The following is a 27,835-nucleotide window of genomic DNA, read 5'->3' as shown; positions in this document are numbered from 1 at the left end:
GAGGGACAGATTCTTCAAACTTTCGAATAATAAAAGAACAAGAAGGCATTCGTAAAAGTTGAAAGGGGACAGATTCAAAACGAATGCTAGGAAGTTCTTCTTTACCCAACGTGTGGTGGACACCTGGAATGCGCTTCCAGAGGACGTATTAGGGCAGAGTATTGTACTGGAGTTCTAGAAAGGATTGGACAATTTCCTGCTGGAAAAGGGGATAGAGGGGTATAAATAGAGGATTACTGCACAGGTCCTGGACCTGTTGGGCTGCTGCATGAGTGGACTGCTGGGCACGATGGACCTCAGGTCTGACCCAGTGGAGGCATTGCTTATTGTACCGGATCATGGTGCGCCCGCATCTGGAGTACTGCGTCCAATATTGGTCGCTGTACCTTAAGAAGGATATGGCGATACTCGACAGGGTTCAGAAAAGAGAGACACAACTGATAAAAGGTATGGAAAACCTATCATATGATGAAAGATTAGAGAAACTGGGGCTATTTTCCCTGGAAAAACGGAGGCTTAAAGGGGACATGATAGAGACTTACAAGATCATGAAGGGCACAGAGAAAGTGGAGAGGGACACGTTCTTCAAACTACAAGAACGAGAGGTCATTCGGAAAATTAAGAGGGGACAAATTCAGAACCAATCCTAGGAAGTTCTTCTTCACCCAAAGGGTAGTGGATGCCTGGAATGTGCTTCCAGAGGGTGTGATAGAACAGGGTACGGTATTGGGGTTCAAGAAGAGAATTGGATGAATTCCTGAAGAAAAAAGGGATAGAAAGGTATTGATAGAGGATCACTATACAGGCCTTGACCTGATGGGCCACCGCGTGAGCGGACTGCTGAGCAAGATGGACCTCTGGTCTGACCCAGCAGAGGCACTTCTTTTTTTTTTTTAAGTTCAACAAATTTTATTGAGTTTTAAGTATAGTGAAATACAGGTATCAGAACAAAACAATGTAAATTCAAAGCACAGGCATCAGCAAATACATAATACATACATGTATAAAGGAGAATGTATGAGGAGTTAAGTATATCTAGTGATAATGTACCAAGTATCTAAGTATCAAAAATCTGATAAAGTACAAAAGGTCAATTAGAACAGTAGTCAATTAAAGGTTCCCATATATCTAAATATTTAGACATAGTATTAGACTTCTCAGCATAAGCTTTTTCATATTTGCCCGTAAGGCACAGAGCATTCCACCACATATGGAAATCAATCTTGGATAAGTCTTTCCAGCAGTAAAGGATTGACTGTATCGCTAAAGCAAGCATTATAGTGAGCAGATGGGTTTTCATCTTGTTTATAGGGACCGATAGTGCTTGCGCCATTAATATGATATGCTTAAAAGAGATAGTATCAGAGATGCTCAGTATATCGCAAATAGTGGCCCATACTCTGCCCCAGTACAGTTGGACATGTGGACAAGAGAATAAAAGATGTTCCATGGTACCCATATGGAGTTTACATGTCCAGCAAAGACTGGAAGCCGTCAAATTAATCTTATTAGATAGTACCGGAGTCCACACAGCTCTGTGGAAAACAAAGAATAGTGATTGGAGGAGAGAGGCTGAACGTATGGACTTGAAAAGAGATGACCATAACTCAGTCCAGTCAATAGCATCCGAAGGGAGTTGAAGTTGATTTTGCCATTTGATTTCTGTTTCCATAGGGCCAGGATATTCCAACCTCTGGATAAGTTTATACCACATGGATGCTTTAAGGGGAATGTTGGAGTGAGAACAAAGCAGAGTTGATAAACCAGGAATTACAGATATCTTTGGGATTGTAATCATGGAATGACTAATACAGTGAATTAGCTGCAGCCACCGGAAGTATTGAGAGTTGTTTAGGCCAGTAGAGTCCGAGAGATCCTGGAATGACAGCCAACCATCTGAATTCATAAGATCTTGAACTAGCCAAATATCACTTTTCTGCCACTCTTGCCAAGATAATGTAGAATTTGATATTCTAAAACGATCATTATTCCATATGGGAATCAAAGCTGAATCATTCCATGTACATGAAAAGGTAGAATCTACAGTGCCAATAGCATACTTGTATGCTGCGAGAATTGGATTCTTTTGATCAGCTTTAGTTAGCAAAGTGCTTGCTATGTTTTCAATACGCTGTCTACCATAAATCTCACATTCCAAAGGGACCCAAGTAGGTGGGTCTCCACTTCGAGAGGTGTGATATCCCATTACCCACTGTTTCATAATAAAAGCATGATGATAATTCAAGAATGAAGGGTAATTTACTCCACCTAAGGATCGCTGAGCTTTCAATTTAGATAAGGCAATGCGGGGTTGCTTGAAGTTCCATAAAAACTTCCCAATAATGGAATCAATCTGCTTATACATAGAAGAGGGTAGGTGAAAAGGCAGCATATACAGTATATAATTGATCTTAGGAGCCAACATCATTTTGATGGTCTCTAGTCTGCCCCACCATGTTAATGTTAAGGGAGACCATTTGCTGATGGATTTTTTGATGGTATCAATCAAATATTCACTATTGAGTTGAATAGTTTCTTCTATGGAGGGACCAAAATATACTCCTAGATATTTCATAGAGGTAGCCGTCCATTGGACTCCATAACTAGTTACTTCAAATTCCGCTTCAGGACAATTAATAGGCATCACTTCTGTTTTGCTAGCATTTAATTTGTATCCAGAAACAGTCGCATATTCTGCTATAATAGATAATAGACGTGGGAGTGATGGAGGTGTGATATAGAGTAGGATATCATCAGCATATGCCGACACTTTGTACTCATTGCCCTGATATTGGAACCCAATGATGTTAGGGTCTATACGAATCCGTTGAATCATTGGCTCCAGTGCCAAGTCAAATAGCAGGGGAGACAGTGGACAACCTTGTCTGGTTCCTCTGGTGAGATGAAATATAGACGAGAGAGTACCATTAACATAAATCCTGGCGTTGGGATTGGAGTAAAGAACCCTAACTTTGTTAATAAAGGCCGCAGAGAAACCGTACCAGTGCAAGGTTTGGAAAAGGAAAGGCCATTCTATCCTATCAAATGCTTTTTCAGCATCCAGTCCTACTGCCATTATTTTCTGATGATGATGTGGAGTCCTGGCAATGATGTGAGAGAAGAGCCTTGTATTATCACAAGAGTAACGACCATTTATAAAGCCACTTTGATCAGGTGCAATGAGTTTGGTAATAACTGATTGTAGTCGTGTGGCCAGCATTTTAGCATATATCTTTGCATCTATATTTATCAAAGAGAGTGGACGGTAGTTAGCCACTCGTGTACCATCTTTACCCGGTTTCGGAAGTACGATGATGGTTGCTTCCGTAAAAGATCCAGATGCAGATCCAGTAGAAATGAGATGATCAATAAATTGTAAATAGTATGTTCCCAAAACATCTTGGAATTCTCTATAAAATTCTACCGTCAGCCCATCAGGACCAGGCGTTTTCTTAATAGCCATAGAGGAGATAGTTTGGGATAGCTCAATGATGGAAAACGGTTCATCCAAAATAGCATTGTCATGTGTTTCAAGTCGAGTATGTGGAATATTATGTAAGAAGTCTGAAGAACTCAAGCTACAGCAAGACTCAGAAGTGTACAACTTGCAATAGAAGTCCATGAAGGCCTGAGATATATCAGATGATTCTGTAATTTCTACATCTGAGTCTAGTTTGAGAGAGGTGATATTATTTTTTTCACTGCGGCGTTTAAGATAGTTGGCCAGTAAATGGCCACATTTGTTGTTCTCCGCAAAGTAAGACGCCGATTGTTGAAACACAGAATGGAACGCCTTTTTGCCTAAGACATTGTTGTATTTAAATCGTGCTTTATTGAGGCGGATCAGTAGAGAGATATCCAGTGGAGACGATTGATGTTGCAATTCAAAGTTTCTAATTTCTTCTTCCATGGCTTTTTGTTCTTCTTTCAGTTTCTTAGATTTATGCGCTGAATAACTGATAACTACACCCCGTATAAAGGCCTTGAACGCATCCCAGCAGCAAATCCAGGATGTATGTTCCGGTTTATTATATGAAAAATATTCCTTTATTTGAACTCTCATATGAAGACAAAATTGAGGTTCTTGTAGCAAGGCATTATTAAAACGCCATTGTTTAGTGGTATAAGGAGAGGTTTTAATTTTGATCTGAATATTAATAGCAGCATGATCAGAGACTAGTATAGGAGCTATGTCTGATTTCATCACAGATGGACATAAGGAAGAGCTGAGTAAAAAAAAATCTATACGTGAGTATGATGCATGAGGAGGAGAAAAGAAGGTGTAAGCTTCATCATCCATGTGCCTATGTCTCCAGATGTCCACCAAATTGTTAGTGGTAATGAGATCTTGTAAAGCGTACCAAGATCTAGATTTTTTGTATGTACAAGAGGATTTCCTATCTCTGTTCGGGTTTAGTACGAGATTAAAGTCACCAGCCAGTATCAACTGTGAATCTGCATCTTCCATAAGGGAAGCCATTAGGTTGTGGTAAAATGGCGGAGTATCAATATTTGGCCCATATATATTGAATAGGCAGTAATATTTACCTGCAGAGCAGATCTTAACTTTAATCCATCTCCCATTAAGGTCAGCGGAGGAAGAGATCACAGAGATGTCACTCCTATTTCTAATGAGTGTGAGTACTCCACCTTTACGCTCAACTGCAGAAGAAAAATATGGTGGCAGCGCCCATGGAAGTCGAACTTTGGAAGAGGCCATAGCATCTAAGTGTGTTTCCTGGATCATAATGATATCAGGATTGGAGCTCTCCAGATAAGTCAGAATTTTCTTCAGTTTGATTTTGTTGTTAAGACCTTTTGCATTCAAGGATACAATACTAATAGACATTCCAGTGTGATAGTCCTAATATAAGTATACTCAGAATAAAAGATATACATTTCAGCCATACTATACATGCAAAAAAAACAGAAATCTGTATAAAAGGTGAAGCATGTTATTACAAACATAAGGCAAGTAGATAGCAAGCATGCTAATATCATGTGCAGTGAATTAACAGTGGTGCCAGAAGGGACACCTCTATATAATAGTGTGAGTGCAACCAAGTGAAACAGGATAGCAGTACAAAACCCCATGCTCCCATATAAAAGAATACTTAACAGCAAACAGAGAAATTCATGCAGCGGAACCCACCACCTCCGAAGAATAAAGAGGAAAAGTCACCAGTGTATTAGAATGTGATAATCACAAGCAGAAAGTCCATGCAAATGGAAACCAGATTGCAGGCATTTTAATTAAGTGATATAATGCAAGAGTACATGCAGCCTGCAACCCTCAAACCTGATTGATTGGAGTCGGGGACTGTTGTTCAATGAAGTTTGCCAGCTCATCAGGTCTGATGAAATCTTTAGTTGAGTTGTTCAGGGTGACTCTCATGCGTGCAGGATACAGAATGCCAAACCTGGCATTCAGGGCTTTAAGTTGCGGCCTGTAAGAAAGGAGCTGCTTGCGACGGAGGGCTGTAATCTTGCTCAGATCTGGAACAAATAGCAAGGTAGCACCCTCATGTTGAATTGGAGCTTTGATCTTGGCTCTTTGCATAATATCAAGCACATGTTGATATCTCAGGATCTTCAATACTACTGGTCTGGATCTATGATCATTAGGTGAGCGGGAAGAAGGCACCCGGTGGGCACGTTCTATTTCAAACTCACGTTGAAATGTAATATCCAGCAGTTTTGGGATCAATGATTCCAAGAAGGTAGGTAATTCTCTGTCCCGACCATTTTCCGGTAGCCCCAAGATGCGCAGGTTGCAGCGGCGAGATCTGTTGTTACTATCTTCCAGCTCCTGCTCCAGGGTAGTTATACGTTTAGTTTGGGCACGCAGCTCAGTAAACTGCACTGAGGACGCCTCCATTTTAGTTTCCAAAGCACCGACACGTGTTTGCATGGAAGCAAAATCTGCCGACAGGGCAGTGAGCTTTTCGTTGATCTCGTCTGTGCTCGATTTAGTTTCGGTCACAAGGTCTTTTAATTCCCGCAGTTCCGCCAAGATCGCGCTGTTGGTGTCTGTCTGGGAGGTCGGGGAAGCCGGAAGTGGGGTTTTGGATGGCGAGGACGGCTCCGGTTTGTGGCGCTTGCCTACCTTTTTCGCCGACATCGCTACAGTAAGGCAGAGTCGAAAACGGATGAATATGTTCAGCTGTACTATAGGTAATCTTTGTTAGGTTCCTCGTTTCTTAATTCGATTATTAGATCAGTCCGTTTGCTTAATGTAAAGGGGAGATCACAGGAGCACGAAGTTTAAGCCGCCATCTTCTGCGGGCTCGGCCACGCCCCTCCGCAGAGGCACTTCTTATGTTCTTATGTCTTATGGTTCCATAGAAAATCTATAAGCAGCGACTCAACTTTTTTATAAAACTGTTTCTGAAAGACACAAGGGATCATGCTTAGCACATAGATAATCATTGGGACAATCATCATTTTTATGGTGTCAAGACGACCCCACCAGAAAAGTTTAAGCAGTGTCCATCTTGCTAGGGAGTGTATAACTTTGTTCAGAATCAAATCAGCATTGTAGGAGATGGTTTCATCAAGCGAAGTTCCAAAGTAAATCCCAAGGTATTTAAGCTTATCATTTGTCCAAAGAAAGCCAAGAGCTTTGATATCGGAACAAGCTTCAAAGCAATTTAACGGCATAATTTCCAATTTAGAGAGGTTAAGTTTGTATCCTGATATGGTGGAGTAACGCTGAATCACCTCAAGAATATGAGGTAAAGAAGACGGTGATGCATAGATTAGAACATCATCCACATAGGCAGATAATTTAATTTCAAGGGAACCCAGCTGAAATCCAATTATATTCTTAGTGCAGAGGCTGATAAGCAGGGGTTCTAAGGCAATATTAAAGAGAAGTGGTGAAAGTGGACATCCCTGCCGTGTTCCTCTTGCTGGGCAAAAATATGTGGAGAAGACATCATTGATGTATAATTTGGTAGTAGGTTTAGAATAAAGGATTCGTATGACGGAGATGAAGTATGCAGGAAATCCATACCATCGGAGTATGTAGTCCCATTCAATACGGTCGAATGCCTTCTCTGCGTCTAAACCGATGGCCAGTAAAGGCGGAGAGGTACTTTGAGAATTATGTATGATATGAGCAAAGAGCCTGGTATTGTCACTGGAGAGGCGGCCGGTCATAAATCCTGTCTGTTCAGGTGCAATGATAGTGTTCAGTACCGGTTGTAATCGCATGGCAATGATTTTGGCAAAAATCTTGGTGTCCATATTGATCAGTGACAAAGGTCTAATTTTTTTTTTTAATATTTCTTTATTTTTAAACTTTCAACAAGTGATTCATTATACAATCATATACACATACACTGTAATAATACTTATTAATCATACAATTAGTGACATCCGTGGCAGCTTTACCTTCCTTGAGTAAAACAACAATTGTGGCTTCCGTAAAAGTACCACTGCCATGGCCAGATGTTATCAGCGTCATGAAAAAAGCATATATGTGAGGTAGGAGCTGAGGTAGGAATATTTGGTAAAATTTGGCTGTAAACCCATCAGGTCCAGATGATTTGTTCTTGGCAAGAGATCTCATAGCATGAGATGCATCATCTGGAAGGATTTCTTGTGAGAGTGCCTCAATTTGTGCATTCTCAAGCGAGGTATGAGGTATAGAATCAAGAAAATCCAATGATGTGGATGAAGCAGCAACTTCCGAAGTATAGAGGGCTTGATAGAAGGATTGAACAATCTCATTGGTATTAGTTATAGTCATTCCTGAGGCATCAATCAAAGCTGCTACATAAGTTTTAGAGTGTTTTCCCTTAAGATATTGAGCTAGAGAGTAGCCACATCTATTATTTTCAAGGTAGTAAGTAGTGTTCTTGAAGAGGAGGTGATTGTTAGCCAGTTGACTCATGAGGACATTATGCCGTAACCGAAGAGAGCTCGAGATCTAAATACCGCCATCTCCGTGGACAGCGAGGTGAGGTCAGTTTTTAAATCCTCCGTGTTCTGTGCCGAAGTTTGGAGAAGCTCTCACATGGATTTTAGCTCTTCCATAACTGCTAGCAGGGCCTCGTTTTTACACTCAGATTTACTCGAAGAGGCTTTCTGCAGTGATATTGGTTCAACACTCTTTCTTTTTCCAGCTTTGCTTGAAGCCATATTTGGTACTGTACAGGAGAAGAATTTCTCAATACAAATTCGATTCTGGCAACAAGAAATTAATTCTTTCTGGGGGCTAGTTGGCCGAGCTCAGCAGCTATACGACCATACCTTATCGAGCTCACTAGCGCCCCATGAATAAAATTTTTTAAAAAAAATTTTTTCTTTTAATTTTTTTCAAAATTATTTTTATATAGAAATTTTCATAACAGACAATAACCAGCAAACAGTCAAAGCAAAAAAGCCAATTTACACAAATAAAATAAAAACAGCATCCCCCCTCTTCTCCCCATCCCCTATTAAATCTCCCATGCCTCCCAACCATATCCTCCTTAGACATTACATTCCCTCCATTGCATACACACATCCCATACTTTATGAAAATCGTTTATTCGTCCCCTCCTATGTGCCGTCATCTGGGACATTAAACATACAAAGTCCAGCTAATGGTAAAATAAAACCAGATCAGGTGGCTCCTGGATCTTCCACCCTTTAGCAATTACCATCCTAGCAGTGGTAAACATATATATGGCCAGGCGATAGATTTCCCTAGGGATACCCTGCACAGGAAAATTTAACAAACAGCTCTCCGCTCTTTTAGGATAAAAATGAGAAGTACCCTTAGTCCAAAATGCAGAAATTTTGGGACAATCCCACCATATATGCATGAAGGAACCCACCTGCCCACAATGGCGCCAGCACTTACCATCTCCAGATTTAAATATTTTACAGAATTTCAATGGATTTTTTAAATTTTTTAATTCGAGGATGAATATTGAGCATGGCAACCAGTGAGTAAGATGATTTTTAAGTTTTCAGGGAAGAAATTGTTGACAGCAACCAACAGCTGATAAGAATATAAGAAAAAAATGGTGTAATGGTTAGTGTTTAACCAATCATTGATCTCTTTTCCTGAACAAATCACAGCATATGCATTGGCGTTGTTTTGAGTTTTAAGCACCATTTTGAGTCATCAGATCGCACACAGTAAGTTGCTTTATACATCTACAACTGGTTTGCTATAGTAAGTAGTGTTCTAATTTCTTTTTTTTGGTTCATAGCTCGATAGCAATTCCTGAAGAAGCCATTATTGTATGGCGAAACTGGTCCCCGGACTCTAAACTTGGACATTGAGTTCGGGCAGCCGCTATTGCAGCCGATTTGGAGCATTTAAAGAAATTAGATAAGTGGTTGGCTTTTATTATATATATATATATAAGAGCCATTTCATAAATAATGCACACTATTTTTTAAAATTTACATGTTTTTTTTTTTTTTCCAAGTATTTCTTTATAATCCTTCAATATAATCTCCCTTTGCAATGACCGAGTCCCAATGTCCAGGAAGCTTCATTATTCCATCCAAGACAGTTTTTGTTCAGTTGCCGAATGGCTCGGGTAATAGCAAAAGAAAGCTATTCCAGAAATGCAAAACAATGTCCATGCATAGGTTGTTTCAACTTTGGAAAAAGGTTGAAGTCTGGTAGACTCATGTCTGGACTGTAGGGAGCATGAGGTAACACCTCTCAGCCGTATTCACGTAGTTTTTCAATGACGACATTCCCTATGTGTGGGCGACTGTTGTCGTGAAGAATGAGTAGCCCAGCCATGAGCAACTGAGTTCGGGTTCTGTGCATTTTTCTGCGCATTTTTAGCAAAAAATCACGATAATACACTGCTGTGGCACTTCTTCCACATGGAACTTTGTGATGATGATGCCTTCATGATCATAAGCAAAAATCATCTTTGCCTTTTGATTGAGCTCATTGAAATTTTTTTGATCGTGGGGAAGATGGAGCTCTCCACTCATTGGACTGTGATTTCAGCTCTGGCTCAAAGTCTCTGATCCACGTTTCATCAATAGCAACAATGCGATTCAAGAATGCCTGACCTTCAATGTCAAATCTTTGTTTCAGCACGGTTGCATTATCCAGGCATCTCTGCTACTGTTCAGCAGTCAAGAAGTGGGGGACCCATTGTACAGAAATTTTTCTTTTTTAAATCATTTGTCAGAATTCAGTATACTGTCATTGGTGGAATCTCAGTGGTTTCAGAAAGTTCATCACATGTCGCACGACGATCTTGTTCAAGAGCCATCAGCCACGAGTTTCATACATTGTTTATTGGTTGTTGATTTCAGGCTTCCTGGTCTTGCATCATCATCATCTATGCTCACACAACCACTTCGAAAATGAGTTGCCCACCGAAAAACTGTACTACAGTCCACTGTTAACTCACCACAAACTTCACGTAACGCACTGTGGATTTCTGTCGGGTTTTTGCCACGTAGAGTTTCAATCTTAATGTACGATCTCTGATCGTCAACAGACACAGTACCCGAGACACCTGCAGCCTCTATTTCCCACACTTGTCACAGCCACACTATGTACACTACAGAGCTCCTAAGCACACGTCCTGCTGCTTCAAGTACTGAAGTGAAAGTGAAACAAGGTTTACTGCAATTGCATCATCCACTCCCCAATGTTGCCAATCTGTGCATTATTTATGAAATGACCCTCGTATATGTGATGCCAGCATTTGATGAGCTATGCGATGAGCTGAGAACTTGAAAGTGGTTTGAATTTATCAACATGACATTCTGAACGGTGCAGCGCAAAAAAGTGAGGAAGATCTATGCCAAGTCACTCACTGATGGTTGTGATATAGTGGATATGTATTCAAACAGAGTTCAGATAGTCATCATTGGAGTTCTTTTTCAGCTCTACAAGATAAGTTTAATGCATGTTTTTTGATCCATGGTGGGGGATGCTAGCACAAATATTGGAAAAAAATTTCATGGGAGTCTTTAAATAGTGCCAATTTTCACAGTAGTGCTGTTTGAAAAGTTGAAAATACATACTTATAAAAAAAAGTTTAGAATATAATTTAAACCAAAATACATTTTTAAAAAAATTTAATAAGTGCTATAAAAATGCTAAGAAAAGTTTTTTAAAAATTAGATTAGCAAATAGAGAGGGTGGAGGTTTTGGATCGAAGAACGAGAACCATTACCACTATAAAGCAACTGGAAGAACAACTTTACTCTACTTGTGCCAGCCACTGACCTGTTGTAGGTAGGCGCACCTAGTTTTTGGTGTGTTAATGTGGCTTTGCACTAATATTCTATCATGGCTTGGGTGCAGCTGTAAAACATTTTAGAACTGGAGCTAAGCATATCCTTTATGATGCCTAAAATGAGGCTCCAGTTTATAGAAGTCATAGACAGAGTGCAGGTACCTTTACCCATAAGCCAATATCTAGACCAGGATCTGGCAAACTTTCTCGAGCTGCGGCACATTAAAAGGTAGTGGCTGAAGCTCGAAGCACCCGGAAGTGTGCAGGCGTCACCATGATGACATCACATGCATGTGTGATGTCATCGCATTGATGTCTGCACATGCGCGAAGGCACATCAGATGAGCTCTGAGACGTCAGTGTGGAGTGCCAGCAGGGAAGAGGGCCGGAGAGAAGGAGAGGCACTGGGGCCAGCTGATTGCACACAGGATGTGCCTCTCAGCGTGAGAGGGACGTCATGTAGACCAGTGGTTCCCAACCCTGTCCTGGAGGACCACCAGGCCAGTCAGATTTTCAGGATCGCCCTAATGAATATGCATGAGAGAGATCAGCATATAATTGAGGTGCCAGGCATGCACATCTGCTCCATACATATTCATTAGGGCTATCCTGAAAACCTGACTGGCCTGGTGTTCCTCCAGGACAGGGTTGGGAACCACTGATGTAGACAGTCAGCTGGCACCTTCGCCTCTCCTCCTCCACAGTGTGCCGCGGCATACAGTTTGCAATACACTGATCTAGACAATAAGAAGGATACTGAGGCTAAGAGATTTCAGATCATTTTTAACCCCCAACTAATATTTTATCAGTTTTTTACAGGAACATTTCTGCTCTGAGTCAAATGCTCAGGAAAAAAAAAAAAGATTTTAAGGGCAATTAAGGCAGTTACTGAGCAGGCTATAATTTTGTGGCTTATGTTTTAAGCGCCAGACAGGAAAGATCTGGGACACATTTTATTAAAGCAATAAGTATTTCCTCAAGAGCATTTTAACTGGGAAGGCACGAAATGAAATTGGACACATACTGTTTGGATTGCTGCTGCTCTGATCACAGATGCGACACTGGGGGTTTCTCACAGGCAGCCCTGGGACATGTTCCACCAGCTTGCAATACATTTCAGGGCCATTTTCACCACATGTTGCGTTGGTTGTAATGAGAGCATTGGTGGCCAGGTTCAGCAGTGCAGGAAACAAGCCTGGAAGAAAACAAAACAAAAAAAAACAAGCAAACAAGACTGTTTAAGAGAAGGTTGGAGCTAATGAGCAATGCAAGCAAATGTCTTCAAACTTTTGCAGGAGATCCTGGGGCCCGACAGTTGACAGCTGTGTAAACATAGTTTTAAATAACAGGCTGCTGCCAATTCAACACCTGGTTGTTTTTCATTTTAGTCCTCAAACACATTAAGCCAAATGGATGTCATCGATAATGCTTTCTTGGCTATTAACCATGCAGATTGCTCTACAAAACTGCATTGAGCAATCACAATATATCTACAACAGCATCACTGTGGAGGACGACTTCTCTTGCCAACCAATATGATAGAATAGCCCGCTCAAAAACACGTACACAGAAAGAAACCCTCAATTATAGAACATGCCACTTTCATATATTTGGTAGGATAAATGAATATTAATTTCTGTTTATTTTTTTTGTTCATATGAATTTCAGACTTGTTCTTTTCCTTTCCTCTTGAAGATTAGATAACCATACTTCCCCCCCCCCCCAACCCCTTGAATATTTCTTGACAGAGTATTGCATTCACTTCCTGCAGCCTTTAACCCCTTGAGTGAATGTCTTCATAAAGGCAGTTAGTAAATCCATAGGTGAGGTTTGACTGTTCCATTCAGGGGAGGGGGGTGGCAAAGGGTGGGCTGTGCCACATTAGCATATTCATTATGGTTATTTAAAAAAAATAGGCTGGCTAGGAGCCAGTTTATTAGACAGCAAATATTTTTTTGCAGCAGGGGAAGTTGGTCTCATGGTGCCCCCTCTCACATCCCCAAGGGCAGCATACCCCTTTCCCTCACTACTGTGGCCCGCTTTCTCTTTCTTCCTCTTCAAAGCCCTGCTCTTTCTCTTTTCCTTCTCCTTTAGCCAGTTCTTCCTCTTCCCCCCAGTCCAGTCCATACCATACCAGTGTGAACCAAGCTCTAGATCAGGGGTGTCAAAGTCCCTCCTCGAGGGCCGGAATCCAGTCAGGTTTTCTGGATTTCCCCAATGAATATGCATTGAAAGCAGTGCATGCAAATAGATCTCATGCAGATTCATTGGGGAAATCCTGAAAACCCGACTGGATTCTGGCCCTCGAGGACCGACTTTGACACCTGTGCTCTAGATGAAGAAATGCTGAATTTAGGATGGCACAGTGTTTAACAGTGACTGCAAGTAATTTCTTACTTTCCAGAATAACATCTTCAGATGAGTTAGTTTTGTGTATACCATAACAGTTACAGGAAGGAACCTCACTCTTAAATCAGAGTATGTTACCCAGCGATAATCTCAGACTCCAGATGTACTGTAAATGCTCATCTCAACACTTTTCATTATGTCAAAAACAGCCTCTATCACAAGTGTGTAGGGTGTAACTTCAACAAGGAGCACAAACACTTTGATATGTTGCTTATCGATGTTACACCTTACAAATTTCTGAAGAAAGCCCTTCTAAACATAATAAAAGGGTTGAGATGAGCATTAACAGTGCACCAGTTTACCATGATCAACACATCTCCTACTGGGAAAACGGAACAAGCTGGACTGTTACAAATCCCTAGGCGGCAAATACACCCTAGCAAAACATCACACCACAAAAGAGGCTCGGCAACCCCACCACCCCGCCTTCCATCTCCCCACCAGAGTAAAAAAGGAGCTCAGGGATCTCACCACTTCTACCCTTCCTCCCACCCACCCCATCACCCCCACCACATACACACAAATGCACATAAAGGGCAACTGTATGACAGAGCGCCTACATTTAGGTATATATTTTCCTTCACAGAAAATGCTCTTCTCGAGTGCCTAACTATAGGTGTCCTATTATAGAATTGCCCTTAAAATAACCGTCCCAAATCCTCTTTTCTTCTTGAAGATTTTGCACAACAGTTTCCCCATTTTCTTGCTCCTCATGCTGACCTCCACTTTTGCCCTCCAATCCATTATAGGTAGTCAGAGACTCAACTATTTGGGGAAGTTCCGATGGGTTAGACTAGGGTTAGCATATTTTTCTCTGGGAAATCCTAGATACATGACTCCACCCTTTCCTGCCTCCAGTCCTGCCCAGTTCTTTCCCCCCCCCCCCCCCCCACACACAAAACCTCCTCTCTTCTTCCAGACAAATTCCAGCCATGTCTGGAGGGCCTGGAGCATGCACGGATGTATGTGTTATCATCTACACATGCTCAGAGGCCCTCCAGATGTGGCTGGAGCTCATCGGGGCTTTCCAAAACCCAGACAAATGCCAGATTTTGCAAAGTCCATCCAGGAGCCCGGACAGTCCTTTAAAAAGAGAATATGTCTGGGTTTTCCCAGACTTCTGGTAACCCTAGGTGGGACTAAGGTGGGGTAGGATGAGGCAAGTTAAAATCCTTATGGGGGCAACTTCTATATCACACTAAAGGTACAATAGGTACAATTGGTTTCATTTGCAAACATATTTGCAATCACTTCCCAGTCATGTAACATGATATTCTCTCAGTGTATAATCATTTTCCATTGCTTCCTTTGATACAGTACATGCACATGTTCAGACAATATATATACATGTTGTATACTGAATTCTCTGTATTGCTCTACCTGGAATCTCATTGACTTCTTGTTTTGTAATGGTTATTAATGTTTTATTGTACTACTAATATTTTAGCCCGTTACATTAACGGGTGCTAGAATATATGTCTGTGTGTCTTTATTTCTGTTTCTCTCTCCCTCCCACTGTCTGTCTCTCTCCCTGGCCCCCTTTGTCTGTCTGTCTTTCTGTGTCTCTCCGTGCCCCTGTGTCTTCTTTTCTTTCTATCTATCTGTCTCTCTCCCTGCCTCCTATGCAGCAGCATTTCTCTCCCACCACTTCCCTTGCAGCAGCCACAGCAGAATTCCCTCCCCCTCCCCCTCCACTTCCCTTCCCCCACCCAACTTCCCTATTCTTACCTCCCCTATTTCAAGAAAGAAGATTACAGAAAAGCTCAACAGCCCCAATAAAGCTAATGCTGCATGAGAAGGGAGACCAGACAAGGCAGAGAGGGAGACTGAAGTTTCTTATTTCTTTTGCCTATGCTCCCCTAACTTTAAAGTCTTGGCATACTTTCCGTGCTACTGCGGCTCCTCAGCAGCCTACAGTGCATGTGCAGCCCTGAACACATAAACAGAGCTACTCTAGGAGCGGGCAGTCTGCTCCTGCTCTAGACGCGGCAAAGATTTGATTGGTATAGCCTTATACCAGAGTGGGCAGCAACGGGAGCAAGTAGAGGGAAAGATGGCCCTTTCCGAACAGCAGCGTGAACGCGGTGAAATATATATCCAGCCCATAACTTTTAGAAGGGATCCTAATTTGGCGGGAAAACCGCCCACTTGCCAATACATTGCAGGTGTTGGTTCGTCATGTCTGCGTTTTCTCCGGGCGGAGGGGGCGGCAACTTAATTGGCTTTATCCTTAAGACTGCAAGAGCCGCCGCGCACATGCGCACTCCTACAAGCGGGTCCCTACAGCTCACAGAAAATGGGAGCAGGCAGGTGGGAGTGCGCATGCGCGCTTAGGGCTTTATTATATTAGATTCTGAAAACTAAATAAAATTTCATGGAAAAAACAATAGGTGCATTTTTGGACACAGCAGGGAAAGACCCCCCTTTAATTTTAATTTGCTGCAAAGCTCCCATCTGCCACCGCGCTATTATCTCTCTTACCGATGGTAATATGCACACTGAACATACACTACAAGGAATTATGTGCCAAAAATATCTATAGAAATGTGCACCAAATAATATAACATATTAAACAGAATAGGAATTGTAGTATTCTGGTACTATATGAAGTTCTAGCTCCCCAAACCAGCATCTTCCTATTGGCTAAGTGAAAAGCAGCGTTCAGCAGAACTTTAATGGAAATCCTGTGGGGTTACTAGCAACCATAAAATGACATTCCTAATAGATTACCAAGGGACCACCAGACACCAGATCTTCTGGCCTTTTTACCAAACATGTTTGGAATAGATATCATCTGTATAAGTTGTACCCAGGGGTGGCTTCAAGGCAATCGGCTGGATGAGCTGGTGCCCCCCTCCCCCTCGAGCATGCAAAATAGGGATGGGGCAAGGGCTGTCCCAACTACCGTGTTTCCCCGAAAATAAGACAGTGTCATATTAATTTGGGATCTAAAAAACGCATTAGGGCTTATTTTGGGGGGGATGTCATTTTTTTTCATCCATCTATCCCTTCCTCTCCTCTACCCAATTCTTCCTATTTCCTTTCTCCCCCAGTATCTTTCCTCCCCTCTCACCCATCCCCTTGTGCAGCATCTTTCTATCCCTCCCTCCTATCCCCCTGTGCAGCAGAACCCCACTGACCCTCCCACCATGAGACTGACATTCCTCCACTCCAAGGCCTCTTGAAGCAGCAGCGGCAGCAGCGCTCTGAATGGGCTGCTTCCTGGCTTTCCCCACTGGGGCCTTCCCTCTGCTGTATCACTGATGTCATCAGTAATGTGGTAGAGGGAAGGCTGCAAAGCAGCCCATTCAGAGCGCTGCCACTGCTGCTGCTTTAGGAGGCCTCAGAGTGGAGGTATGTCTAAGGTGACCATATGTCCCGTTTTCAACGGGACCATCCAGTTATTAGACCCACCATCCCGTTGTCCCGAGCAACCGCTTCGAGATGCCTAAATGTCCCGTTTTCTGCCACTGCTATCATTCGCGATCCTGCTGCCCTGATCCTGGATCAGGGCAGCAGGATCGCGATGGTGGCAGCAGCAGAAAACTTATAGAATACCATCAGCTGTACACATTACAGCTGATGGTATTCTATAAGTTGCATGTAACACTTGGTGACACTCCCATGACGTGTCAATGTTCTCTCTACATGTACTCCCCCTCCCCAATGAAAGTAACACAATGCACTATGGGGTCCTGTTGCTAAGGCACACTAATAAATTTAGCACATGCTAACAATTAGCACACGTTAAATACCATGCAGTCCAAAGGAATTTAATGGGCTGCAAGCATTGAACACATGCTAATCATTAGTGCACACTAAATCTGCATTCTTTATAGATTAGCACCTGGCACGTACGCACATAACTGCCAATTCCTGGCATCAATCAGGCAAGTAAGCACTACTGTTCTTTAAACTAGAAGGCAAATACTGTAAATGGCACCTTACCGGAACCTAACTTAATTGGCAAAGCCAATAAAAAAATATTTAAAAATCGTTAAAGACAATGAAGTGCCTTCATCATGTCTACGGAGGCGCCTTAGGTTGAAACAGGCAGGGTTAACACTGGAAACAACTTTAAGCTTCTTAGGCACCTCCATAGAAGTGATTCACATCAAACACAGGCGCAGAAATGCTAGGGTTGCCATATTTTTCTCGTCAAAATCCCGGACGCCTGTCTCCACCCCGTTCCACCCTAGCCAAGCCCCTTTCTGTCTTCAGCTCACCCTGTTCTGCCCCCAAGCCCCGCCCCATTCCGCCTTCAGGTCTGGCCAAAGCACTACCCCCAAAGCTTGGTTGTATTATTCCTGACCTCTGGGCCATGTCTGGGGGCCTCCAAGCATGTGATGCGAGATTTTCTCACCACGCACTCTTCTGGTTTATGCATATTTGGACTTGTTCATAATCCATGTGCTTTTTCACAGAACCCATTGGGTCCCCTGAGGAAGACAGCATTGTCGAAACACAGACCGGATTGGGTCCTTGTTTTTATGTGGATTACGAAGTTGAACTTTTAATAGTCCTCATCTTGAACATCAGCTTTCCACAGAGTCTTTTGTTTTGCTTGGATTTTTTTTCTTTTGTGCAATCGTCTGGGTCAACTTGTTTGCTTTGGTGCTTTCTTAGAAAATATGCATCTACAGTGTTATTTCGGCAGGCACATCTGTCCTTCCCTTCTATGACAGTTTTTTGTTATTTACCTTGAAATGTTAAACAATTTGAATACTAAAACAGCTGTTCCAAGGAGCCAGTAAGGGCCCAGAAAAGCTTAAGACATGCATTCAGCTTAGAAATGATTTCACAGTTACTCTGCGTTTTAATTTGCCATGGACAATTGAATCCTACGCCCAAGCTATTTATTTAGAGAACAGTTTTCAAAAGCAATTCTGCATATAAATCAGTGTTTTGCATGCAGAAAAAGAATTTTTGTGATATATACACAAACCTATGCATAGTCTGTGTACATATAAGTTTACCTAGACTGACAGGAGGCCTTCCCAGGCATGTGGCTGGGAAGGGGTTACCATTTACCCACACAGTTTAGAATCTATGCACGTAGGCACATACATTAACTTAGGAAATGTGAGCAGGTTAATGAGCAGGTTTAAGAATAGGAGCAGTATTTCTCTAGTCTAGGGTAATTTTCAAAGCAGAAATCTTGCACCTTTTGTTTAGAAAATCTGCTATTACCAACAGAAGGAGAAGTATGAACATGCAATACTATGGGCTCCTTTTACAAAGGCACTTTCGGGTCTTAATGTGTGGAATAGCGCACAGGTTAGCTGCTACCGTCTCCTCTTGAGCAGGCAGTAGTTTTTCAGCTAGCGCACGCTAATCCGGTGTGCGCACTAAAAATGCTAGCACACCTTCGTAAAAGGAGCCCTATGTATGCATCTGTGCACAGTGCGGTTGTAAAATTACCCCTTCAAATGGCCAGTTCATCCATTTATTAGTTGACAGAGGCAGAAGCAGATATTGTAGTTATTTGGGGGAGGAAAAATATTGTTTGCTATTTTCAGTTTGAGAAATGACTCATTGGTAGACTGAATAGAGTTGTGTAGGCCAAGCAAAACTATTTTTCCTTGCATAAGGCGGATTATAAATAAACCAATCATAAGAACATAAGCAGTGCCTCTGCCGGGTCAGACCACAGGTCCATCCTGCCCAGCAGTCCGCTCCCGCGGCGGCCCAAACAGGTCACGACTTGGCTGGCGGACAGGAAACAGAGGGTTGGAGTGAAGGGCCATTACTCGGACTGGCATGGGGTCACGAGCGGAGTTCCGCAGGGGTCGGTGCTGGGACCGCTCCTGTTCAATATATTTATAAATGACCTGGAGGCAGGAAAAAATTGCGAAGTTATTAAATTTGCGGATGACACCAAACTCTACCGCAGGGTTGATACCATGGAAGACTGCGAAGATCTGCAAAGGGACCTAACGACGCTAGAAGAATGGGCCAAAAAATGGCAAATGAACTTTAATGTAGGGAAATGCAAGGTCATGCATGTAGGGAAAAAGAACCCGATGTTCAGCTACAAAATGGGAGGATCACTGCTAGGGGTAAGTAACCTTGAAAGAGACCTGGGAGTGATGGTGGACACGTCTTTGAAGGCGTCGGCACAGTGCGCCACAGCCTCAAGAAAAGCAAACAAAATGTTGGGTATCATTAAGAAGGGTATCACGACCAGGACGAAGGAGGTCATCCTGCCACTGTATCGTGCAATGGTGCGACCGCATCTGGAGTACTGTGTCCAATATTGGTCGCCGTACCTCAAAAAGGACATGGCGGTACTTGTGGGAGTCCAGAGAAGAGCAACTAAACTGATAAGAGGTATGGAAAACCTCTCATATACTGACAGACTGAAAAAGCTGGGGCTGTTCTGCCTGGAAAAGCGGAGACTTAGAGGAGACATGATAGAAACCTTCAAGATCCTGAAGGGTATAGAAAAAGTAGACAGGGACAGATTTTTCAGATTATGGGGAACCACAAGTACAAGGGGGCACTCGGAAAAATTAAAAGGAGACAGGTTTAAAACAAATGCCAGAAAGTTCTTTTTCACCCAGAGAGTGGTGGACACATGGAACGCGCTTCCGGAGGCTGTGATAGGCCGGAGCACGTTACAAGGCTTCAAAGAAGGTTTGGATAGGTTCCTAGAGGATAAAGGAATTGAGGGGTACAGATAAGAGTAGCGGTAGGTTATAGGGATAGTCTGGGACCATTGCTCAGGCAATGGGCCTGATGGGCCGCCGCGGGAGCGGACCGCTGGGCGAGATGGACCTCTGGTCTGCCTCAGCGGAGGCAACTTCTTATGTTCTTATGTCTGTATCACCAGAAGGGGCTCCCTTGCCACCTTGGTTTCTCATTTAAGTCCTGTCTTCCTATCAAAGTCCTAACCCTCCGGTCTTGCACATGCACGACCTGGTTTGGTTTCTATACTCAATACCTGGTTAGCTTTCTATACTTGTTACATCTCAGCTCCTCCCTCAGTATCCCATGATCCCTTTATCCTTCAGGAATCCGTCCAATCCCTGTTTGAATCCCTGTACCGTACTCTGCCTGATCACTTCCTCTGGTAGCGCATTCCAAGTGTCCACGACCCTTTGGGTGAATCCACTCCAATCCTTTTAGCAAACAGTGATAAATAGTGGCCTTAATACGTCCTTACGTGGGTAATTCCCGCATACTAAGGCCATTTTTTTTACTGCTGGGTTAAAATGGCCAACTTCCTATTTTGGTCCAATTTTGCTATTCAAATTTTATGTTAACACATGGGTAGAGCACGCACATCCCTAAATTACCACTGGACGCCTTGGTGTGCCCCACTAGGATGTGTCCTTTTTGGGGATATAATTTTCTAACTCGTACTTAAGAACGCAGTCATGGCTTCATTTGATTTCACTGAGCAGTATTTCCAGTGTAGCAGATTCAGGCCACATTAAGAAGAGTATAATTGCAGTATTCCCTCTAAGGTACAGCATGCAGAGAGACAGTTGGCCCTTTTGTCAGCTGGGAGCAGAGGTAAGCATCAAGCATCTTAAAATCGACAAGTTCTGAGTTGCATACAAATCCGACTTAAGAACAGCTTTAGAAACGTAACTCGTTCTTAACCTGGACACTGCATGCATGCTATTTACCATCCTGGAATTTCTAGGAAATAATGCAAAAATATACACATTACTAAAATATGTTTAAGTGCTCTGATAATAGTTTGTATGTGTTTTCATTGTATATCGATGCCTTTTGTGTCTCAATTATCAATTTCTTACATATTTGCCCATACTGATACTAACACGTTCGTTTTATTTTCTCATTCACAGGTTTTCAACATAGTGTCATAGCGATAATAATCTAATACTGAAAATGCCCAAAAGAAAAACAAGACTGCGGGTTCTCATTTACATCATTTGTGGGGAACAGGCAGAGAACCACCTGAAGCTGGACTACCAAATATCAAGGCTCGCATTAGATATGGGTTGTATTTGAGAGACATCAGTGATCAAGACTGATGAAATTACAGCCCTGATGAACTGGTCAATGACCTAACAACTGGATTGCTTGATCAGTGGTGCAAAGCAAATCCAAAATTCAGTGGTCCTGTTATATAAACAGCCATGTCAGGATTAAATAAAAATTGAAATCCACGTGGGAACAAGCCAGCAAAGTTTCTGCGGGCAGAGCAAAACGGGAAGAGAAAGACAGATTAATGAAGAAGCTTAACACACTGCAAGTGTGAAATAAAGAGTAGCAGATTCAGGAATGATGTAGGATGCAATTCTACCCGTGTCAGTGGAATTACACATACTTTGTGACTGCAGCAGAGAAAATATTCCTGTGACTGAGTCAGTCTTTATAAAAGGTCAAAGTGAGAAAACTGGGAATGCTGGACCTCATCAGATTGGACCAATCGACCTCCCTGAGACCAGACCTACAGAAGGAAAGACAAACAAATGGAGGGAGGTTAAAGAAACCCAGAAAATGGAAAAAGAACAGCAGAAGAGCAAGAGATGATGGAGAGATCTGTGCTTGAAGTGGAACAGTGAGATTCCGATGATGTGGCGGAAGAACCAATGGAGGAAGCTTCTGTTGCTCTAGAGCAGGCAATTTCGGTCCTTGAGAGCCCAAGACAGGTCAGGTTTTCAGGATATCCACAATGAATATGTATGAGATGGATTTGTATACACTGCCTCCTTGAGATGCAAATCTATCTCATGCATATTTATTGTGGATATCTTGAAAACCTGACCTGGCTCTGGCTCTCGAGGACCGGAATTGCCTACCCCTGCTCTAGACAACATGGTCCTTGAGTACCCCCTTGCCAGTCAACTTTTCAGAATATCCACAATAAATATGCATCAACTTAATTTGCATACACTGCTTCCCTTATATGCACATTTCTTTCATGCATATTCATTGTAGATATCCTGAAAACCTGATTAGCAAAGGGGTACTCCAGGACCGAGCTGAGAAACACTGCTCTAGAGAAAGCTAAGAAGAGGATATAACCGACATAGCCCTTGCCAGTGTAAGACACCATACTGGACTGAGGGAGGCAGCAGAGATTGTTATTGCTGACTGGATTAATGCAGGACTTGTCACATGGGAGGGAGGGAGAGGGGCGTGTTGGGACTCAGGAGGGAGGGAGTACTGTGTTGGTGAGTCACCCCCTAAACGAGAAAGCTTGGACTCCTTGCGGACTCATGAAAGCTAAGTTTTTCTTCATATTTGATTTAGTGGAGGAAACTGCTATTATCAAGAACTGTTCGATGAACGTTTTTATTGATACACTGATGATTTCTTTGATTCTAAACTTGCACAGGGCACTTTATTATTTATTTTTTTCATTAAAAAAGACATTTTTGCACTTAAAAGGTTCACGAGGGTGACAGAAGGTGATATTTGTGGGTAAAACCTTGTAGGGTGCTTTCTGCGCTCATGCGCTGAGGATATACCCAGGTGAACTCCTTATAAAAAATTTTTAGGAAGTTCCCATGAACTGATTAGTCACCCTGTGTAAACCACATCAAATCTAACTTAATACAATTTCCTCCTTTTGAATGGTAGGTGTGCATGTGCAAAGATAGAATACAAAGGGGAAGCATGAAAAGTGATACAAACATAACTTCAGCCCATTGGTCAGACATTTGTAGGGAACCTTAGCCAGCCAATGGGCTGCAGGGAAAAGCAGGACTGAAGGCTATTAAGGCACTGTCTCTGTAGCTACTCTGTAACTACACTATTTCCCGATATAGCTCACTCACCCTACTTCTCCAAGCGAAGCTCTATCTTCCAGGAACTAACGCCTTTAGGACAGATTCTGTAATTGGGTGCCTAAAAAGATAGGCACCTAAAGTTAGGCACTTATTTTATATCAATCATACTTAGGCATCCATTACAGAATCTTGCCTAACTAAAACTTAGGTGCATAGAATATAAGCCAGGATTTTAAAAGCCTAAATTATAGGTGCCTAAGTACTTTAGAGAATTGCAGCTAATGGTGCCTTAATAATAATAATAACAACAGTTTATATACCGCAGGACGGTGAAGTTCTATGCGGTTTACAATGATTAAAAGATGGTACAACTTGAGTGGAATAAACAGAGTTAAGAGCTAGTGATTAACAGGTATCGATTAACAGTTATTTTGGAGTAAGAATTGTACAGGTCAACTGCCTAAATACTTCAGGAACAGATATGTTTTTAGGCATTTCCTAAATTCCCCATATGTAGTAGGCGTAAGCAATTGATTTAGATATTTACCCCATAATGCTGCCCGATGTGAGAAAAGGTGTTGATGAAGTCTTTTAAGTTTACATCCTCTTACTGGAGGGGAAACAAAAGTTTCAAGTGTGAGCTTCTCTTATGTCTGTTGGCTGAGAAAGAGAAAAGGTCAGTTATGTATTTAGGGGCTAGTCCGAATAGTGCCTTAAAGCAAAAACAAACGAACTTAAACTTCACATGCGCCTCCATCGACAGCCAATGCAGTAGTCGGTAGTAAGGTGTTACATGATCGGACTTCTTCAGTCCGAAGATGGGTTTAATCACTGCATTTTGCACCAGTTGCAATCGTCATATATTCTTTTGGGCAATTGCCAAATAGGCGATATTACAGTAATCAAGTTGACATAATACGAGGGATTGTACCAGAATTCTAAAAGCTGACATGTTGAAATATGCTCTAATGGACCGAAGCTTCCATAGTGAAAAAACTCTTTCTGATTAAGGAGTCAACCTGGTCTTTCATGGTTAGGCTCTGATCCAATGTTAAACTCAATATCTTCATAGTAGATTGAATAGGGTAACTAAGTTTATTGATGCAGAGTGGTGTTTTGGTGTCAAGTGGGCTACAAAAAATTTGTTTTTACTGAGTTGAGTCTCAGTCTGAATTCAGTCATCCACTGCTCCATCAGATTTAGTGCTTCTGTTGCCTTGGGAGTAGCTTCCGAAAGAGAGTTAGCGAATGGGATGATGATGATCATGAAGTCATCTACGTAACTGGATAATTTTATCCCCAGCTGGGTCAATTGTGCTCCTAATGAGGACATGTAAACATTGAAAAGCAGTGGGGAAAGTGGTGACCCCTGCGGTATGCTGGATAGATTGTTCCAGGTATCAGAGAGATCGTAATTGAAACATACTTGATAGGTGCGTGACATAAGGAAACCCCGAAACCAGTCTAAGACCTCTTCCCTGATACCAATTGCATCTAAGCATTGTAATAGTTTCCCATGGTCCACCAAGTCAAAGGCAGAGCTCATATTGAATTGCATGATCAGAGCATTAAGGCCCTTACTGTACATGAGATGCAGATTATCTAAGATAGCCGCAGTTACTGTCTCAGCGCTAAACAAAGGTCTAAAACCAGATTGAGTCTCATGTAGAAGAGAGAATTGAACAAGATATTTCATCAATTAGGTATGTACCAATCCTTCCATGATTTTTATAATAAATGGGATGGATGCTACTGGTCTATAGTTGGTTGCTAGTGCTAATGATTTTTTACTATTTTTTTGTAATTGGGGTTTTTATTATGTGACCATTATTCGTGAGGAATTTTCCATTTTTTAGTTTATCGGTTAGGTAATTCAGCAAGGATAGTTTAAAGTTTAATGGAGCAGCCTTCATAATTTCTGGAGGACATGAGTCCAAAACACAGTATGATTTAGAGAACTTGTTGTATAATTTAATATAATTATTCCATTCTAAATTTTGAAAGGAACTCCAGATCATGTCCACTGGTATTTCATTTTCTTGTGTGATAGCTATTTGGTGTTTTTGATGTCATTTGTCGAACAGTTGTTTCTTAGTTTTTTAATTTTTGAGTCAAAATGCTGTGCTAACTCATTTGCTGAAGGTGGTTTAATATTACATAGAAACATAGAAATAGACGGCAGATAAGGGCCACTGCCCATCTATTCTGCCCATCCTAATGTCCCTCCCCTACCTTCGCCCTGTGAATAGATCCCTCCCCTACCTTTGCCCTGTGAATAGATCCCATGTGACGATCCCATTTGGTCTTAAAATCAGGCATGCTGCTGGCCTCGATCACATGCAGTGGAAGTCTATTCCAGCAATCAACAACCCTTTCTGTGAAAAAGAGTTTCCTGGTGTCAGCTCGTAGTTTCCCTCCCCTAATTTTCCACAGATGCCCTCTTGTTGTCGTGGGACCCTTGAAAAGGAAGATATCTTCCTCCGTCTCTATGCGGCCCGTGAGATACTTGAACGTCTCGATCATGTCCCCCCTCTCTCTGCGCTCCTCGAGTGAGTATAGCTGCAATTTGTCTAGCCGTTCCTCGTATGGGAGATCCTTGAGTCCTGAGACCATCCGGGTGGCCATTCTCTGAACCGACTCCAGTCTCAGCACATCCTTGCGATAATGCGGCCTCCAGTATTCCAGATGGGGCCTCACCATGGATCTATACAATTGCATAATGACTTCCGGCTTTCAGCTGACGAAACCCCTGCGTATGCAACCTATGACTTGTCTTGCTTTGGATGAAGCTTGCTCCACTTGATTGGCAGCCTTCATGTCCTCACTGACGATCACCCCTAAGTCGCGTTCTGCTACCGTTTTTGTAAGGATCTCGCCATCAAGGGTATAAGTCTTGCATGGATTTTGGCTGCCCAGGTGCATAACCTTGCATTTTTTGGCATTGAAGCTGAGTTGCCAGGACCTAGACCAGCGCTCCAATAGGAGTAGGTCGTGCATCATGTTGTCGGGCATTGAAACATCATCTATTGTGCATTTGCCCAATATTGTGCACGTGTTGAGTGTAGTATGTGGTGTCAAATAAATTCATAACCAAGATGAACAGCTCTTTTCAGCTAGGTAAGTCGATTTTGGAAGAGTAAAATGCTTTACGTTCGTCTTTTATCAATTGCTTGTAGATTTTTATGTTGGATCTCTAGCTGACAATTTTCCTGTTTTTTTCCAAATTCTTTCTAGTCGTCTTACTAGTTGTTTCATTTTTAGAAGTTCGGAGTCAAACCATTTGTTATATTTATTTGTGCAGCTTTTGCTATTTCGTTTAGGGACTATTTCATCTAAAATGACTGTGCTAGTTTTCATCCAATGATCCCAAAAGTCGACTTCTTCTCCTATCTCCGCTTGTAGTTCATATTGTGACCAATATTCCTCTGGATTGATATGACCCCTTGTGAGATGTTCTCTTTTTATCCTTGGATATGTTTTAGATTTTGAATGAGTCCAGATTAACTTGAAATAAGTAAAATGGTCAGACCAGATATCGTGATACCAAGTGCCATCAGGTAGAGAGATGGAAGGGCCTGAAATCTCCTTTGTGGACATAGCTACCACATATAAGTGATGACCTTTTTCATGTGTTTGTGTGGGAAAAGGGAGATTATAGTTAAGCAAAGATAGAAAGTTTTTAAAATATTTCACATCTGGGTCCTTCTCCGCCCTTAAACATGCCTACTTTGGAGTTAGGTACTATAAGATAGGCGCCTATCTTACCATATTTACCTGAAAATAAGCCTTACCCTAAATATAAGCCCCAGTTAAGATCAAACCTCGAAAGCCTCCTCTCCCAAATGTCCGAGGCAGGAGGCGTGCCCAATTCCTCCTGCCACCATGGTTAACCCTTCCAACATAGTCGAAGGCAAGAGGGATGCTCACTTCCTCCTGTCGCTTGTCCCATCATCCCCCGAACTCAACAAAATAATCCACAACTTCACCCCAACACTCTCTGACTCCATCCCTGATACTACCTGACTCTATCCCAAATGCCCCCCTTAAATTGAAAAAATAAGACATTCCCTGAAAATAAGCCTTGTGTCTTTTGGAGCAAAAATTAATATAAGACCCAATCTTATTTTCGGGAAAATACGGTATGTAGAATCATGTCTAAAAAGATTGCCTATCACCTAATTAATTAAGTTACTTGCCTAACCTAGGTGTCTATTTGGCACCTATCTTTAAGTGCCTTTTAAAGAATCTTCTTTGTAATGCCTCACATGCCATTTTAAAGCTATGATCTTGTACAGTTCATAGTCAGTTACCAGTCTGTCCAATTTGCCAAGCCAGTGAACAAAGTTGTGACCATCTCTGAGAAAATATAACTAAAGTCACCAGAAATTAAACTTTAGTCATGTTTTCCCAGAGATAGTTGCAGTTGCATTTTCCTAGGCACTGGATTCACACTTTGTTGAGACACAATGATCCATTTTCAGAGTCTGAAACTCTTGTA

At 42.1% G+C, this 27,835-nt stretch overlaps 1 protein-coding gene across 10 annotated transcripts in view; it reads right to left on the bottom strand.

The window, feature by feature from the left end:
* LAMA2 (laminin subunit alpha 2) overlaps positions 1-27,835 on the bottom strand; it is a 1,204,230-nt gene that overhangs the window by 953,939 nt on the left and 222,456 nt on the right. For 9 of the 10 annotated variants that reach the window (XM_033936921.1, XM_033936924.1, XM_033936922.1 and 6 more), the window contains exon 2: positions 12,244-12,414. In XM_033936921.1, coding sequence (XP_033792812.1) covers positions 12,244-12,414 — 171 coding nt within the window. Of the gene's footprint in view, positions 1-12,243; positions 12,415-21,930; positions 22,053-27,835 lie in introns of those variants that run through there. The other variant, XM_033936926.1, reaches the window with a different exon arrangement.

The sequence above is a fragment of the Geotrypetes seraphini genome, chromosome 3, assembly GCF_902459505.1.
Source record: "Geotrypetes seraphini chromosome 3, aGeoSer1.1, whole genome shotgun sequence".
Taxonomy (NCBI): domain Eukaryota; kingdom Metazoa; phylum Chordata; class Amphibia; order Gymnophiona; family Dermophiidae; genus Geotrypetes; species Geotrypetes seraphini.
The sequence above is the reverse complement of the archived record's forward strand: the minus strand, read 5'-3'. Positions and strand labels throughout refer to the sequence as shown.